Here is a 13,169-nt window from a genome sequence, read left to right as displayed (position 1 = left end):
TAAGGCAAAAGAGATTTTTACTTATTATTTTCTTAAAGTCAATTGAACTCTATTATATGGCAAGATGTACCTGGATTCCAAACCAACTTTCATCTGCTTCTAATGGGGGATAAAAAAAGAAAAGCTTTTGAAAGTCAGATATATGTGATTGAATAACTCCTATCACAGGTGAACCTTGGGCCTAATTTAGTCTCTCTGAAGTTACTGCAAAAAGAAGTTTTCATTTTTAAGGTTTTGGTATCTCATAGCAGCCAAGAAAGCTTGAAAAAGAGCTGTGTTCTGAAAGACTTGGAGTTAGCTCTGAGGTAAAGCAAGTTTGGCAAATATAAATTAGACATTAAATTTTTCTTCACATATATTCAGTCCCTATAATACAAAGTGCATAGAGCCATCAGAGTTAACAAAAAATCCCTCAATTAGGATAGCAGTTAACAAATGTACCGATTTTGTGTGAATGAAGGGTCAGTTTTGCCTCTGTCCCATCCAGCCAGAACCAGACTCCTTGGCAAATGGAAAAATGTTAGTGAATGAAGATTTTTTTTTAAAAAAAAAAAGAGGATTTTTGGGATTTTTGTCCTTGTTAATTTTTTTGGCCATGCAGCAGCATCTCCAGTGTCCTAAAGAACAGGCATGAAAAGGTTGGGGAATCAGAGAACTCTGATATTGCTTGGATGTTCTTAAATTATCTCTCCAAGAGCAAATGTGTAGCAAATGCTGCTTCTCTGCCCCCATTCCCAAGGGCTGCTCAGAAGTCTTGGGAAGGCAGGAGAAAGACCCGCAGAGACATTGGCACCTCCTGTATCAGCGTTTCTTTTTGTATGTAATCAGCATTTCCTTTTGAATGGGAAAGTGGGAGTAACTGGGATCTCATCAGAGATGGTTTTAAGAATGGGAGAAGAGTGAGAGAGCCTTGGTTTCTCCTTCAGGGACTGGAGGATGAGTCAGGAGCACCAGGGTGTGTGGGTGGGATCCAAATCCCTGTGTGCATCATCAGCCTCATCCCTCAGCCCCCTGTTCCAGTCTGTGCAGACAGAGCTTGTGAGCTTTTAAAAGAAAGACCCCCAAAACACACAATAAAAATCAAACAGGTATTTTCTTTTTGTTTCACATAGATAAATGGTGAAATTAGCTATTATGAAAGAAATTGGGCTCTTCATACCTTTCAGAAAATGCCTTACATTTAGTACTTTGCCTCTGATACTGTCTCAAGGAGCATAAAACCAGCATGAATGGCTGAAGCAAATGAGAAATCCTGACTAGAAGGAGAAGCTCTGTCTCTTTGCAAAAAGCTTCCACGCACAGTTTGCTGGGAAAAGCTGTGGAATGTGCTCCCAGGCTCTGTCCCTAACATGATTATGCAAAGCAGATGATAGTAATAGTGCTGCCATGCCATCACTTATATTTGCTCTTTTCAATTTTATGTAATTTTCACTGAATTTAGGTCCGTCACGTCTATAGGAGTCTTGTGAAAATGAGATCCTCATTCAAAGCAATTGATGCAGTTGAAGAAATGGGAAGTGTTAAGACTTCTATCCATTATGCTAAGGAGGGAAAACTATCCCCAGAATGCAAAGAGATAAAATCTACTTAAAAATGCAGGTTTTCAATTACTTCCATTCCATTAAAAAAAAAATAGAAAAAAAAAATAAAAAGAAAAAAGGTCTGTGAATCACAGCTGTCCTCAGAACACTTGAACATATGTGCTCAGGTGGGAATTATGATATATATGTAACATTGCTGACAGACCTGACCCAGCAAGGGATGCATTCCCATGGGAATATCAAGTTGGAGTTTGGAGTGAATGCTCCAGTCTTCAAATATCAACTTTGGGATAGAGGCTACTGAGCAAAATAAACAAGGGATAAAGCAGGAGCAGTAATTTAAAGGCAGAGCTTGATCTTAGTAAAGCAGCAGAGCACATTGGCCAAGTCAGCCTCTGACTCCACTATAAATTCCTGCAGTCAGAGTGTAATAAGGCGCTGCTCTGAGTAGGAAACAGTGCAGAAAGTGGCAATTAGAATTCTGGATGCAGTAGAGAACTGCTGATCCAGTGGGCAGGTTTATGCAATTAAGTCTCTGATGAACATATCATACATAATTTACAAAACTTCCTCAGCAATCCCTCATTGGCATCATTGGCTTTTACATCAAAATATAGCACCACACTAGAGTTTAAAAAATCCCTGAGTTTTGCCACACAAGCTGCAATGCACTGAAATAAAGTTCTGCCTGCTGAATCAGAAACCAGGAAGTAGCCAAGTGTATCAATCCATAACAAAAATTGCACATTCTACCTTGGTGATATTGTTAGCTGTATCTGTGCCTTTTAACAGGAACAGATTGATATATATATATATAGATTTTTTTAGCATATTTTTTATATAGTGATGTCAGTCATGACAGTGTTGTCTACAGCCTTTCTTTAAACCTGTTTATTTACTTGAAGGGTTTTTTTTGCTCCTGAGACACCCTAGGCAGGCACATAGTAAAAACTGACATTTTTTTGGCTATGAAGATGGAAACATTTCAGATCTAACCCAAATACTTTAAATTACTGATAGAGTTATTTTGGCTTTTTTTTTTTTTTTTTGTCTGTGTTGTTTTAGAAGGAATAACCGGCTTTGCAATATGTGCTGTAAATAACAGAAAAAAAAAATATTAAGAATCCCAGGCCTGAAAAATAATAACCAATTATCCCCTGTCTCCTCTTACAGGTATCTCCTAAACAACCGAATAAACAGAAAACCGAATACATTCTATAGAGAATTCTACCTTCACTGAATCAATGGATTTTTTCCCTTTTGATTCACACTTATGCATAAAAATACTTTTTTTTTTTTCAGTCAGTCTGGTTTAGTGTTATTAAAGATGGTGGTGGAGTCATTGAAAATGTAAAGGACAAAACTCGGAGACTTTAGGCCACACCAGGCAAAGTTGCTCCTGATCCAGGGCTGCATCTGCCTGGTTAAAGGCAAAGTGACCCAGGTTAAGAACATCTCCTACTGATGGAACCACTGCAAATACACTGGTGATTTCTGAGAATCCAATTTCTTCTCCAGGTGATGGACACTGAGGAATTTGGTTCAACAGATAAAGCTTCAGGATGAGATGTATTGGTTTATCAAGCATTCCCTACTGTGAGTAATTATACACTTTGTACCTTGAGGAAAGACAGAATTACACAGCTCTGTTTTGCTTCTGTAAATCCAATGAAAATTTAGAATAAAACCAGAAGTGTTTATAAAACAAAACAGGAGATGGGACAGGACTTCTTTCCATAATCACTGAGAAAAAAAGATCCAGTAAGCAGAACTCTGTGAACTCTTGTTTCAGAGACACGCTGACTCTAGAGACCTATTTCTACAAATTCAGACATTCCTTGACAAGTTACCTGGCTTAGACCTGGCTGGTTCTACTGATTTATCATCATTGCAAGCCAGATTTCACAGACTTGTTCCTTCCACAGCTTTCTGTGCTGTTCCCTGCAGCATTGCCTGCCTGGCTGTGGCTGCAGTTTTGCCCCTGCTTCAGATCTATCCTAGGAAACAACTTCAGGCATCGCCCACACATTGCAGCCTAAGGCATGATGCTGCTGAAAGATGCTTGTGAATACCCTTAGCAAAAACGAAATGCCAAAAAAAAGGGTCCTAAGAGGATCTCCCAGACCCCTGAGTGGTTCTGTGTGTGTTTAAAGGAGCAGACGTGCTCCATGAAAATCTGCTGCCACCCTCCGCCACAGCGACAGCTGAGTGTGGCTGTGGTTCCAGTGCCAGCTAGGCAGGGTTACTGCTCCCCTGCTTCCCCTCTGGAGATCCTCTCTGCCCATGCTGCCTCTTTGTTACTTTACTAATTAGTAGTTGTAGTTTAAAAAAAAAAAAAAATTAAAAGCCCCTGAGAAGAAAGGATGAGCTAATCAAATGTTGAAATTGTCAAGGAAGGGAATTCCTTCTGGATCTGTCCTGACCAGCTGGGCAAATGGGAGTTTAGTTTGGCTGACAGGTACAATCAGTAAAAATCACCTTCAGTAAAACATACTCTGATGTTGGCTTGGGCTAGCCAAGGATTCAGGAATTGATCCTTGTGCTCACCTTGAGCTTGTTTGTTATAAATCCACTGGTTTATCTTTCTGCCTCTCCGTAAGCCTGGGGTATGATGGATTTATCAAACTGAAAAATCAGTAAATGGCTTTTCCTTCTCCAATCCCCTCTGTGCTGGGATATTTTAAAGCAAAACAGCAGCAGTAACAAACACCTCTGTGCATGCTCAGAGATAATTATTTGCACTGTTTCCATCTACTTTGCCAACGTTTGCCATCTGATGCCCACCTAATATGAAGCCTCTCTCTGCTGGGAGAACGAGCACAAATGATCACAAGGGAAAAATTCAGTTTGAGAACATATGTTGGAGCAGAGTGGATCCCCTGTTTGACAGCTGCTGCCCTCAGCCTTGCTGCTTCACCCTCATTGTGATTTAAATTCCCTCTTTTGCACCTGTAAGAAACCGTGCAGAGCAGATCTTGAGAGTGAATTTTCCATTCAATGTCCTTGTTTAATATAATCTAATACACCTTTAAGCAAAGAAAAAAGGTAATTATCTGGAAGAGGCAATGCTGCTCTAAGGGGCTTTGTGCTAAGACTTTAACAACAGACCGCTTTATCTTATAATAGAGAGAAAACCATCCCCATATCAAACTATCTTCACTGATTTATTAAAAGATATGTAAAATAAACAGGCTCCTAGTTTTGGAAAATTCCCCGGGCAGCTCTGTTAAAGCAAAACTTCCCACAGATTTCACACTAAAAAAAAAATGGATTTTGAAAGTACAGCTAAAGCTTACAAATCACATCAGCACTCTTCTCTTCAGGAGGTCCTCCTAAGTCATGCAGGGTATTTTATTCAGAAATACTGGAATGTGCCAAGGTATGGAAGTTACTTATTTTGTAGGAGGATTTATGGATCTGAGAGGAATTTGTTGCAGGAAGAAGCTCCAGAAAAACGTACTTCTCCATGTACTTCTTACCTGTGTAAGAAAAATCCTGTTAGACTCCATATTCAAGAAGTTCTAAAGCACCCTCAGCAAAGGTTAATAGATTTGGTTTAATGCAAAAGTAGGCAGATGATACTCTTTTACAAATGTTCATGAGGCACACCAAAAATTACAGGACTTGGAATGAAATTTTTGCTTTGTTAAGGGCACTAGCACATGGTGTTCTAAAATAATGACAGAAATAGTTGTAGCCATATTGCTTATCCCAGAAATCCAACACTTCTAGGGAGAATGCCAAATGCCAGGCAGATTTCTCAGTTGTTGCAAAGTCTTAGGAAATTACTGATCATCTTCTGGTGGGGGAAACACTGATCCAGCCAAGGGCTCAGCACCCTTAGGTGACACAAAAACCACAGAGAATTTTAAGCAGCCTAAAGAGTAGGGAGAAAAATGAAGAAATAAAATAATGCACTTCTTACACAGCCCATATCTGCTTAAACTCAAAAGTAGAATTTAAAGTTGAATGGGAGAAGTGCAAATTTTTCTGAAAAATCTGTTCGGTGACTGGGGAAAAAAAGCACAAAAAAAAAAAACAACCCAGTCAAATTTAATGAGGGAAAAATTAAACTCTGGTCAAGATCCAGGTGGAGGCTGTACGTGGCATTATTATAGGCTCCCATATGTTTCCTAGAAGCATTGAACGTGACAAGGGAATTTAGACAGACAGAAATTATTTCTGATGGAAACAAAATAGCAGCCAGTTTGTGCACATACTGCTCCTGTTGCACTAATATTATTGTACTGAATTGAATTGTTTTCAGATGCTGTTTTATTTTCAGAGGTAGACATCAGTTTTTTTCATACTCTGTTTCACATGTTACTTTTTTTAGCCATAAAAGTTAGTGACATAAAAATTGCTGTCTGAGTTGACACAGTTATTCCCTCTTGATGTCTTTAAGTAGGAGCATAATGTGACAGATGAGTGCTGAAACTCAGTGTCTCACACAAGCTTAAAAATAAGTTATTCCTGCAAAACTTTGAAAACTGTTCTACTGGGGAACAATTTTTACACTCTGAAAATTTATTTGCTTTCCTTTCTCCCCTCATTTTTCTATGTCTAGAAACATGTATGGAAACAGGGATTTAGTTGTTCAGGAGATGATTTCCTCCTGCTGTGCAGCCATCACAGGAAATCATAAGCCTTTCTCTCAGTAGCAGCTGAAGACCAGGCAGCAGCACAGATCAAATAAAAACTGGAAGATTAAACAGGGCTGAGATTTAGGGCTGGGTTTAACTGCAAAAACATGAGGACCTGTGTTTGAGATTGGCAAAGTCCTGTGGATAGGTAATTTTGGCTCAAAACGAGGAAATCGGTGTGAAGGCTGAGCTGTGTGAAGGCAGGCCCAGCACAGCCAGGACCCAGGTACAGCAGTGACAGCAGGCAGAAGGAATAATTCTGAGATTCCTGTGCTCTTGATATAGAGAAGTCGTTCCAGCAAGATCTCTGGTCACTCTGGAGCTCTCAAAGAAAGCTGTTCCTGGAGAACTTCAACAGCATCTAAGCCAAACTGGAGGCACAGAATCCTTTCCATTCTAAGAGGTCAGACTGAACCCCACTGGAAAAGAGGATTTGTACCCAGGCATCCACATCCAGGATTCACACAACCAAACTTCTCAAGGCTTCACACATGAGGTTCTGGGTTTAACTTATTTCAAATGTTTATTTAATGTTAGATTAACCTGTTTGGGGTATTAACTACATCAAGCCCAAAACAATGATACGAGTCAGCTCTTTGGGTATGAACAGGTACAGAAAGTTCAATTACAGAAAATTGCATTTTCCCCTTCCTGCTTTTTATTATTTGGATAATTTGCATGAAAATAATATCTCTGCTTGTGAGTGTTTGCCCCCACTGCTTTATTATTCACTCAGAACACTCATTCCTTGCATATGACGTGATCATTATTTGCTGTTGAAATCTTTTTAATGTCACAAAATGGATTAAATCTTCAAGTGAGGAGTGAGCAATTGGAAAGCCCTATCACCTAAGCAACAGCAGTCCTATTTCATGCTTGTGTGTCTAATTATACCTAACAAGGCAAAAACCCCTTATCACCAAGGGAGTAATATGTTCCCTTTCTTCCCAAACAAATTTATATTTTTTTTTACATCTTAAAAGACGGGTAAAGCTGGTAGGATCTGCATTTTGTAACCAAGCCAGGCACAGTTATTTGTTAAGCATGAGTGCCAGGTTGATATTTGATATAAAACGATCCTGTTGTGACAAGGAGGAGCAGCCAGGGGGGTCGCAGCGCTTGGGACATCCTTCACTGTGGCAGCTCCTCGTGCCAGACAAGGACAGGCCATGGGGATAAATGCTGAGCAGGCCAAGACTTCACAGACCAAGAGGGCAAGCACTGGGGTGGCCGAGGCTACCTGGGCAGCAGGGCTGACCGCCAGCCCAGCCCCAGGGATCTCAAAATGCAGAGCAGAGCCCTGCGGAGCCCGTGGACATTGCAGCGCACCCTGACACAGCACCGCGCTCCGTCAGGCCCTTCCCAGAGCCCCGGGGGCACTTCAGAGCCCCGCCAGCCTTTCCCGTACTGCTCTTCCCAGCGCTGCCTAACGGTGCTCACAGAAACCCACGAGCCTCCTGCCGGGCAGAGCCGCGGCCTCGCCGCTCCTCAGGGCCGCCCGCCGGTGCTGTTCGAGCGCCGGTGCTGCTCGGCCGCCGGTGCTGCCCGCCCGCCGCCTCCGGCGCTGCGACCGCGGGGTTCCCCGTCCGGAGGAGCCCTCCCGAACCTGCGGGGCCCCGCCGAAGCTCCCCCGCCCCCAGCCCGGCCCCGGCGCGGCCGTGCCCGGCTCCCGGCCGGCAGGAGCCGCTGCGGGCGCGGCGCGGCGGGGATGAGCGAGGCGGAGGGCGGCTCGGCCGCCGCCGTGGAGAAGCCGCCGCTGCCCGCGGCCGGGCCCGGGGCGGCCGCGGCGGTCGCTGCCGCTGTTGCGGCCGCGGCGGCGGCGGCGGCCGGCCCGGAGCCCGGCGCGCCGGCGGAGGAGGCGGCGGTGGTGTGGAGCCCGGAGGTGGAGGTGTGCCTGTTCCACGCCATGCTGGGCCACAAGCCCGTAGGTGAGCGTGGGCCGCGGCCTCCGGGAGCGGCGGGGCCGGGCGGGGGCTCCGGGCGGCTCCGGCGGCCCCCGCAGCCGGGCCGGGCCCGCGGGGCTGCGGCGGGGCCTGCGGGAGGGAGCGCCGGGCCCGGCCGGGCCCCGCACCCGCCGTGCGAGCGTCTCAGAGCGGGTCGTGCTGCTTGGAGGGTCACTGCAGAGCACATGGCACAGCATTGTGTGCGGGCCGAGCTGGGATAAATCCAGTGAGGGAGGCTCCGCAGTCTCTCTGGGCAGTGTGTTCCAGTGTTCGCAGTAAAGAAGTTCTTGCTCGTGTTCAGGTTGGAGCTTCCTGTGCATCAGTTTCTGCCCGTTGCTTTATGTCCTATTGCTCTGCACCACTAAGCAGAGTCTGGATCCATCCTCTTGGCACCCCCTTTTAGATATTCATAAACATTGTTTGAGGTTCCCTCTTAGACATCTCTTCTGAGACTGAACAGACCCAGCTTTCTCTCCTTTTCATTGTCAGAGGGATGCTCCAATTCCTTCTCTCAGTGGAGCCACACCAGGAGCTCTGTGTCTGTCTTGTAGTCAGGAGCCCAGAACTGGGCACAGCCCTCCCTATACGTCCCTTGGGATGTTTCTCACACAGCCCCTCTAAAAACTCTGTCTGTGTTAGAATTAGCCGCAGGGACACTCTCAGCTCCCTAGAGAACAGCACCCGCAGTGTAGGGTGAAAGATCAGCCTGCCCAGCTGCCGACTGTCTCTCCTGGTAATGTGTGGATTCCTTGTAACAACATGGCTTTTCTAATTCATAAGTAAATAAATAAGTTTCTTTATATCTCTAAGTGTCATAACTAAAACTGTCAGCAGTGTTAATTGCACTGGGTTCTTCCCCCAGGTGTGAATCGCCATTTCCACATGATTTGCATCCGGGATAAATTCAGCCAGAATATCGGACGGCAGATCTCATCCAAAGTGATCTGGGACCATCTGAGCACCATGTATGATATGCAGGCTCTTGTGAGTATAAAGGGTTGGTGCTGCCACATGGTTTCATGGAGTTCAGAGTTTTGCCAGGCCAAAATCACTGGGCCTGTCGTGCCTTTCATGGTACTTAGAATTAGGTGTCATTCCAGTGAGTTGATTGGGTTTTCCCTGATAAAAGTAGATTAGATAGGAGACAATAAAGCCTGCAGTGGCTTGTGAGGGTTTTTTGGGGTTTTTTTGATACCATGTTCTGACTTTGTTTAGTAAAGTTACCTAAATGCTGATCCAGAAAATGTTTATATACATATGTAAGTGTCAAAGGAGAACGTTATCATTGTGTACATAAGAATTTGCTATGTTTGAGTTCCAAAAATGATCTCAAATGATGGTGAGTTGTGATCTCAAGTATCCTGACCTCAGTAATCAGTTTGATATCAGAAGCCTCCTGATTCTCTAACATCTGAAGTGTCTTGTTTAAAATTATTTAGCTCCTAATTGCATGTAAAATAGAACTTGAGATTGCATGTCAAAATTCAAATTAAAGTCTTTACCAGTCACTCACAGAGATCCTTCTTTTCTTTCTAAGCATGAATCTGAGATTCTTCCATTCCCTAATATAGAGAAGAATTTTGCTCTTCCTGACGAAATGATTCAAGAAGTGAGAGAAGGTGAGATGTGATTGCAGTTTCTGATTCCTGGTTGCTTTATTCTCATCTCAGAATTTTTAAAAAATTCCCCCCAGAAAGCATGTATTGTCAAATCTAATAGAAATGTACAGGAGTTTGACAGAAATCTCAGATTGAACAGTGAGAGCAGGATTTTGAAATTTAGCTGATGTATGTTATACAAAGTAAGAACTAGAAAATTCAAGCACCTGCCAAAGACTTCCTGGGATATTTTAAACTTCAGTGGAATGCTTCTCAATTATGAGGTACATTAAACTTTAAAAATTCAGTGTAAAATCTTAGCACAGATAAGACATTGCAATATGTTTTGCCTATGCAGCATTTCACTTTTTCATGTTAATAATAATTTTTTGGCACTGAATTACTGCTGAGCGTTGCATGGACTATTTGCAAACATACAAATATGCAGAGGCTACTAATCCAGAAAAAAATCACGTGGTTCATTAAAACCATCTAACTAATGCTAACAATCCTTTCTGTAGGAAAAGTAATGATGGAAGAAGAAGTGAAAGAGGAAGTTTTAAAAGAAGAGATGGAAACGCATGCAGGTCCTGAAGAAGGTAATTTTGTAACTCTCTACTGTGTAATACGAGATTAAAAACCAACTGTAATTGAGAAATTAATGTTAAAATGTAAATCCAAATGCACTGTACTGTGTGATTTGTACTCAGACTTAGCCTGTGCTCCTGCTAAGAACTTGACTAATAGTGCACAGAGTAAGCAGCTGCTTATTGAAAAGATTTCTTTTTTGCTCCTAATTCATCTGTACAAAGTTGTATAGCTTTGGAGATTTTTTGCTTTAATATGTACTTGACAAACCCCTGGGAGTCTGGAGGAATCTGAGGATCTCTGGAAGAAAGCTGAGTCTGATTTTTTTGAACTTAAATGCTCTGTGTTGGGAACTTTGTAGTCATGGGGGAAATAGGGCCTATAAATCAAAAGAGATTGTAAAATTGCGTGCTGAAATGGGAAGGTGGGCAGAGTGCTTATTTTATTTTATTCTCATTATCTTGCTGCTTTTAAATAAAAGGCTTGTTTTCCTAACACTTTGCTGTAGAACAAGTCAAATGTGAACAGTAGAGATCCTGCTATTTATCTTAACAGACCAAGCCAACTGCTAACTATATAATTTCATCATATTTATATCACTGAATAAGTGGTGTTTAAAGACTGTAATAAAAGATTTAAAATGTATTTTAAAATATATTAAATTTTTGGGTGTTCAGTTTTTAAATTATCTATGGTACCAAATGTAATGACTCCTGTTGATTATAAATTCCATAGATTGGTCCTATGTTTCTGTAAGTGTTCCTTTTAATTATTTTAATATTAAGTGCTGTTTAATTCCACTTAAAGAGTTTGATTTTTAGCCTGTCAAAATATATGCCTGTCTTTAAAGCAAATAATAAAAGCAAGATGTGCCTTTCTCAGAGATTTTTCCTTTAGAACTGAAAGTAAGACTTAAATGATGGACAAGTATGCTGAGAGTCGATTGTTTTGAGAAGTTTTATGGAATATAAAGAAGTTTGATATCACTCTTGTTTGCCTATGTGTATGACTCTGATCTGGAATCATTACTTTGGTCCTATTTCAGTTTTTGCACCCTCTGGAAGTTTAGGAAAAACAACAGAAAAGCCAAGCAGCAAAGAGAAAGAGAAAACTTCATCAGATCCTGGATCCAAAGAAGGGTCTGATAAGAGGAAGCGCAACAGAGTCACCGAGAAGGTTCTAAATGCCAACAGCAACCCCTCAAGTCCCAGCGCCGCCAAACGACGCAGGACATAGAGCTGAGGAGCAGTGACAAACTCTGGGATGGGAGGAGGGAGCAGCAAAAACAAGGAGCGGCACAGTCGCTACATAAACTTTCAGAGGAGTAAAAGATACCTGAGCCAGTATTTGAGGAATTTGCGCTTTGGCTTTGTCTCTCCTGGGGGGTTTTCTGGGCAGCAGCGAGGTGCCCAGGTGTGGGGACAAAGCTGGCAGTGGGGAGGGTGGGTGTGACAGTGCCAGCGCTGCATTTCAAACCAGCAGCACACTCTGAGTCAGCACAGCTCGTGGAAAGTGCCCCGTGGGGCACAGCGCCTTGGACCATCACCCAGAGGTGATTTCTCTAAGTGTGGGATTGCGTTTTCTGCTGTCTGTGATTGTTACAGACCATCTGTGGATAATGTTTGGCCATTTCCCTTCCATTTGTATCAAATGTATCAATTTGTTGGTTCAGCAAAGTAAAATTATTTTAAATGCAGGTGACCACTGCATTTGAAGTGTTCTGTTGCTCTCTTTGCTGGAGGAACCTAATTTCACCCTTTCTGATGTAACATTTTTTAACCATAAGTGAAAATTGGCCCAAATAATTAAAAGTGTCCTAAATAGAATATCTGGTGATGACACATGGTTTTGTAAGGGATCAGCTGAGCTGTGCCTGAACATGGAGGTGTTGCTTCATCCATTTGTAATACAGTAGTGTGTGACAGTGAGGTTTGTACTTAATTATTTATTTTTTTAAAAGCAGTTTTAGTAGATGTGAATGGAATTGGTTTTCCAAAATGTTCGTTTTGTTCTACAATGCAAGAATCTTGCTGACATTGTAATGTTTATCTTTTGTATGCTAGAACATTGAGATTTGATGAAGTTACTATTTTTGTGTTGTCAAAAGACAAATTATAGTCAACACACACCTGTTAAATGGTGAATGAAGCAGGCTGAAATGGTACTGAATTTGTTTCACTATATTAACTATCAGTTAATAAAAAGAAGAATTACTTCTTGATCTCTCAGTATTGCCTTCAAGGTGAGGCACTAGGAGTCTTCTCATTTTTTGGTTTTCTTCTAGGTACATAGCCAAGTTCTTGTCTGCCTAATTTGCTTCTCTTGTTTTATACAAAGAATAAATTTGACTTGTTTTTATTTTACTAAATGGCAGTTGTTGTGTGACTTGATTAAAATCTGGCCCAACTTATTTTAAAAGTAATGTAGCATTAAAGTGTTGGTTACTTTGTCACGATCTACACAGATTTTGGCCATAAAATGCTTATTTTGTAACTAAAGTCTCATGTCCCTGTGGGCAAATCCTTCTCATCTACGGGATTCTATCAAAAATTTTTCCTCTGAAATGATTATATAGCTTGAAGTAGAAATATGACAACAATAGCGTGTACTGGTGCAACCACTCAGAACCAGCCTCGTAACAAGGAAAGTCCACTTGGGGATTTCACCGTCAATCCAGCAATGCCGATTTTTTAGGAATTGTTTGGATGTGAAGTTGAGTATCGGCAAATATAAACACTTTGCCTGTTGCCCCCATTTGCTTTGAGAGTGCTGGCTCTTTGGGAATGCCGTTCCCTGTCCCGGTTCCCGTACGAGGCCGGGAATTCAGTTCTTTGACCCCCGTTCTCGTACCAGGCC

The 13,169-nt window shown here is 42.3% G+C and overlaps 1 protein-coding gene across 1 annotated transcript; it reads left to right on the top strand.

Moving 5' to 3' along the window:
- The first annotated feature begins 7,725 nt into the window (after positions 1-7,725).
- MRGBP (MRG domain binding protein) lies at positions 7,726-12,681 on the top strand. The gene is made up of 5 exons (XM_030288598.4): positions 7,726-8,112; positions 8,990-9,111; positions 9,665-9,746; positions 10,247-10,324; positions 11,359-12,681. Exons 1-5 carry the CDS (start codon positions 7,893-7,895, stop codon positions 11,547-11,549), a joined length of 693 nt encoding a protein of 230 aa, XP_030144458.1. The 5' UTR covers positions 7,726-7,892; the 3' UTR covers positions 11,550-12,681.
- The last annotated feature ends 488 nt before the right edge of the window (positions 12,682-13,169 follow it).

This window comes from Taeniopygia guttata, chromosome 20 (assembly GCF_048771995.1).
Source record: "Taeniopygia guttata chromosome 20, bTaeGut7.mat, whole genome shotgun sequence".
Classification (NCBI taxonomy): Eukaryota; Metazoa; Chordata; class Aves; order Passeriformes; family Estrildidae; genus Taeniopygia; species Taeniopygia guttata.
The sequence above is the reverse complement of the archived record's forward strand: the minus strand, read 5'-3'. Positions and strand labels throughout refer to the sequence as shown.

Coding starts and splice junctions, on each gene's coding strand:
- MRGBP (XM_030288598.4), top strand. CDS start 7,893: ATGAGCGAGGCGGAGGGCGGCTCGGCCGCCGCCGTGGAGAAGCCGCCG. Junction 8,113..8,989: donor GCTGGGCCACAAGCCCGTAG/GTGAGCGTGGGC, acceptor TTCTTCCCCCAG/GTGTGAATCGCCATTTCCAC. Junction 10,325..11,358: donor GCATGCAGGTCCTGAAGAAG/GTAATTTTGTAA, acceptor GTCCTATTTCAG/TTTTTGCACCCTCTGGAAGT.